General features: G+C 31.7%; 1 protein-coding gene across 1 annotated transcript; it reads right to left on the bottom strand.

Annotated features, from left to right (window-relative positions):
• Positions 1-903: 903 nt before the first annotated feature.
• Positions 904-1,935, bottom strand: LOC127863534 (adhesion G-protein coupled receptor D1-like). Its single transcript, XM_052403081.1, has 3 exons — positions 1,867-1,935; positions 1,322-1,448; positions 904-980 (listed from the first exon to the last, which is right to left on the bottom strand). Exons 1-3 carry the CDS (start codon positions 1,914-1,916, stop codon positions 924-926), a joined length of 234 nt encoding a protein of 77 aa, XP_052259041.1. The 5' UTR covers positions 1,917-1,935; the 3' UTR covers positions 904-923.
• Between the last annotated feature and the right edge of the window lie 804 nt (positions 1,936-2,739).

Below are 2,739 nucleotides of genomic sequence, written 5' to 3'. Positions count from 1 at the left end.
CAGCTTAGACCTTAATTCCTTGAGTTTAAGCACTTATTAAAGTTAATTGTTAATCGTATTTCTTAACAGCCTAAACACTTTTGACAATATGCCACATCTTAAGTCCTTTACGAATGAATTATTAACAATATTTGATGTTTTTTATCTAGTTATATGTTATCGTCCTTTTCATTGTTAACATAGCTTTGCTAATATGTATATTCATCACTATTTAAAAATGACTTATTTTAAGAATTACTCCTTTCAAAATATGATTACTTAAGTAAAGTAATGTGTAAACATTTAAAATGTGACCAAATAACATAACAAGTTAAGTGTCATTAATGATATGAAGTAACTGTTTATACTAGTTTATAGTTGCTAGTTGATAGCAATATGAAACTTATAATGTTTACATATATGCAAATATGAGAGCAAAAATATACTGTTGATATAAGCATGTGCTCAAGTGTCTTCCGCCTAGAGTCTGATTTTTTTCATAATGCAAATTACCAGTGATAACGGACTCATCGATTTGCTTAAGCGCCTTATTTTCTCCCTCTTGAAGCCATCTTTAACCTAAACAACGCAAAATATAGTAACTACCACATACATTTTGACTTAATCCTCATGTCGAATGTTCCTATTGCAAAAAGAGTAACTATCATAGATATCGCACCATAATGGTATTGTTAGTGTTCCTGTTAGCAATGCAGTTGAATTGACTTTGTTGAAGAAACTGTAAATTTCTCGTTAAAGAAAATGAATTTGGAGTGTGCACATAGAACATACTATATAATACTGTATGAAACCATTATTTAAATACAATTTCAATCTAAACACTACGTTTGCGAATCAACATATCAAAACAGATAGTAATACTCGACATGGTATATTTACATCGCGAATATAATGTAAACAATCGGAAGATTTAATTTTAAACATCATAAGACGTTTACCTTTTCATTTAACACGCAGTTGCATACGAAGATATAAACGCCCTGCAACACAACTTTTAAACGTTATAAAAACATAAATTTCAAAATATTATATTTCGTAATGCTCATGAACTATTTAACATGCCTAGTTAAAAGAAAATATTGAATTAAATCACCAACATTGTTTAGAAGTTCATAGCTTGAATGTTATTGTTGACATTTATTTCGAGATGAAGTTACACCTGTATATGAAACGAATCGAATGTGACAGGAACTAAATTGTCTTGAGAATATCCGTATGCGATAAAATGCAAATGGCCAGGCTAACTGTGCGATCGTTGATTTTGCAGATACGTATTTAGTTTATATAATACGTAGTGCTATAATGCGCTATGCGTACCAACCTGCAGCCCGTTGCAGACTGCGAACACATACTGCATGAATGAGGCCGACTCGTTGACGTAGAAGATGCCGAGAATCCAAGAGACGCCCATCAGAGGCACGAGAACGCAAAGAGACCAAAGAGTTGTCCTACAAAAAGTAAGCTATTACTTTATTGTGCACTTGAACTGTTTTCTATTCCGTATAAAATCGACAGGTTTCATAATAATTGTACTCATTGATACATTTCTCATGACAAAATATGAAGTTTAGGTCACCAAATAGTATATTGAAGGTAACATATACAATTGGTTGAAGGCGTTATTGCACGACTAGTACGAACGTACTATACGTTCTTGTGTAACGATGCAGCTATCGCATGATATCATATGTTTGGCATATTCTCGATAAACACTAAATTGTATGTCATTTACGTATTTCTTTGTTGATGGTAGTTTAATAATTTTGGTATGTTTCTTGTTCAAATAATAAATCTCTGCAAAGTTTAATTGGGCTCTTATATACTCGATGCACTTAAATATTATAAGTAAATGTATAATTATCTTACTTGATCTTGTCTTTAATTGGCTTGTCTTCCATTACTTTTAGAGCAAACATTTTTTTAAACAATATAATCAAGACAATGCTGTTGAACTGAAATAGAAACAAAACAAAGATCACAAACTAGTTTGCTTTCCTCTATTCATGTGCGACAAACACATAAAGCTTGAAGATGTACTACATCTTTAACACTCAATTCGTTTCCGTCAATTTCGTTTTCCAGATATTGGTTCGAGCTTTATTCAATTAAATCGAGTTACAAAATTACCGATGGTTTGTTCTTAAATCTGTATATTATCAGTAAACGATTACCAGTATTACGAACAAGGCTGGACCAACAAATGCCCATCTGAGTCCACGAGATAGAGACAACCAGCAGCTGGAAGAAACTGCATTGTTTATATAGGTCTTAAAACATTGTTGCATTACATAACGGGACACTAAGGTTACTTATTTTTAAGCTTGTTAAATCTTCGGTAATTTCTAGACTTGATTATGGTTTTATTATAATATTTGAAGCAGATACGTGGTGTGTCAGTAAATAAGAATATTTACACGTTTAATATATAAGAAAACTATTGTTTAACATAGGAGCACAATGCACATACTAATGCTCGTCGCCATATCCATTTGTTTTTGTTATTGAAAGTGTACTTCCAACTATGATGACAGGAACACCTACAGCAAAGTAAACAAAGCAATTTGGCTTAACCATGAAGACGTCATGATTTTATGCTATTTTATAAATAAACGATTCAAACATATTCCCTAAACATTACTTCATGTATAAAGTTAATGTATTAAGAACTAAATATACATATTTTGACATTAAACAGATAATAAAATGTGGTTTACCCCATGCAAACACTAACAGCTTGCG

Source organism: Dreissena polymorpha, unplaced genomic scaffold (genome assembly GCF_020536995.1).
Source record: "Dreissena polymorpha isolate Duluth1 unplaced genomic scaffold, UMN_Dpol_1.0 chrUn013, whole genome shotgun sequence".
Lineage (NCBI taxonomy): Eukaryota > Metazoa > Mollusca > Bivalvia > Myida > Dreissenidae > Dreissena > Dreissena polymorpha.
This window is presented reverse-complemented; position numbering and strand designations above follow the sequence as displayed.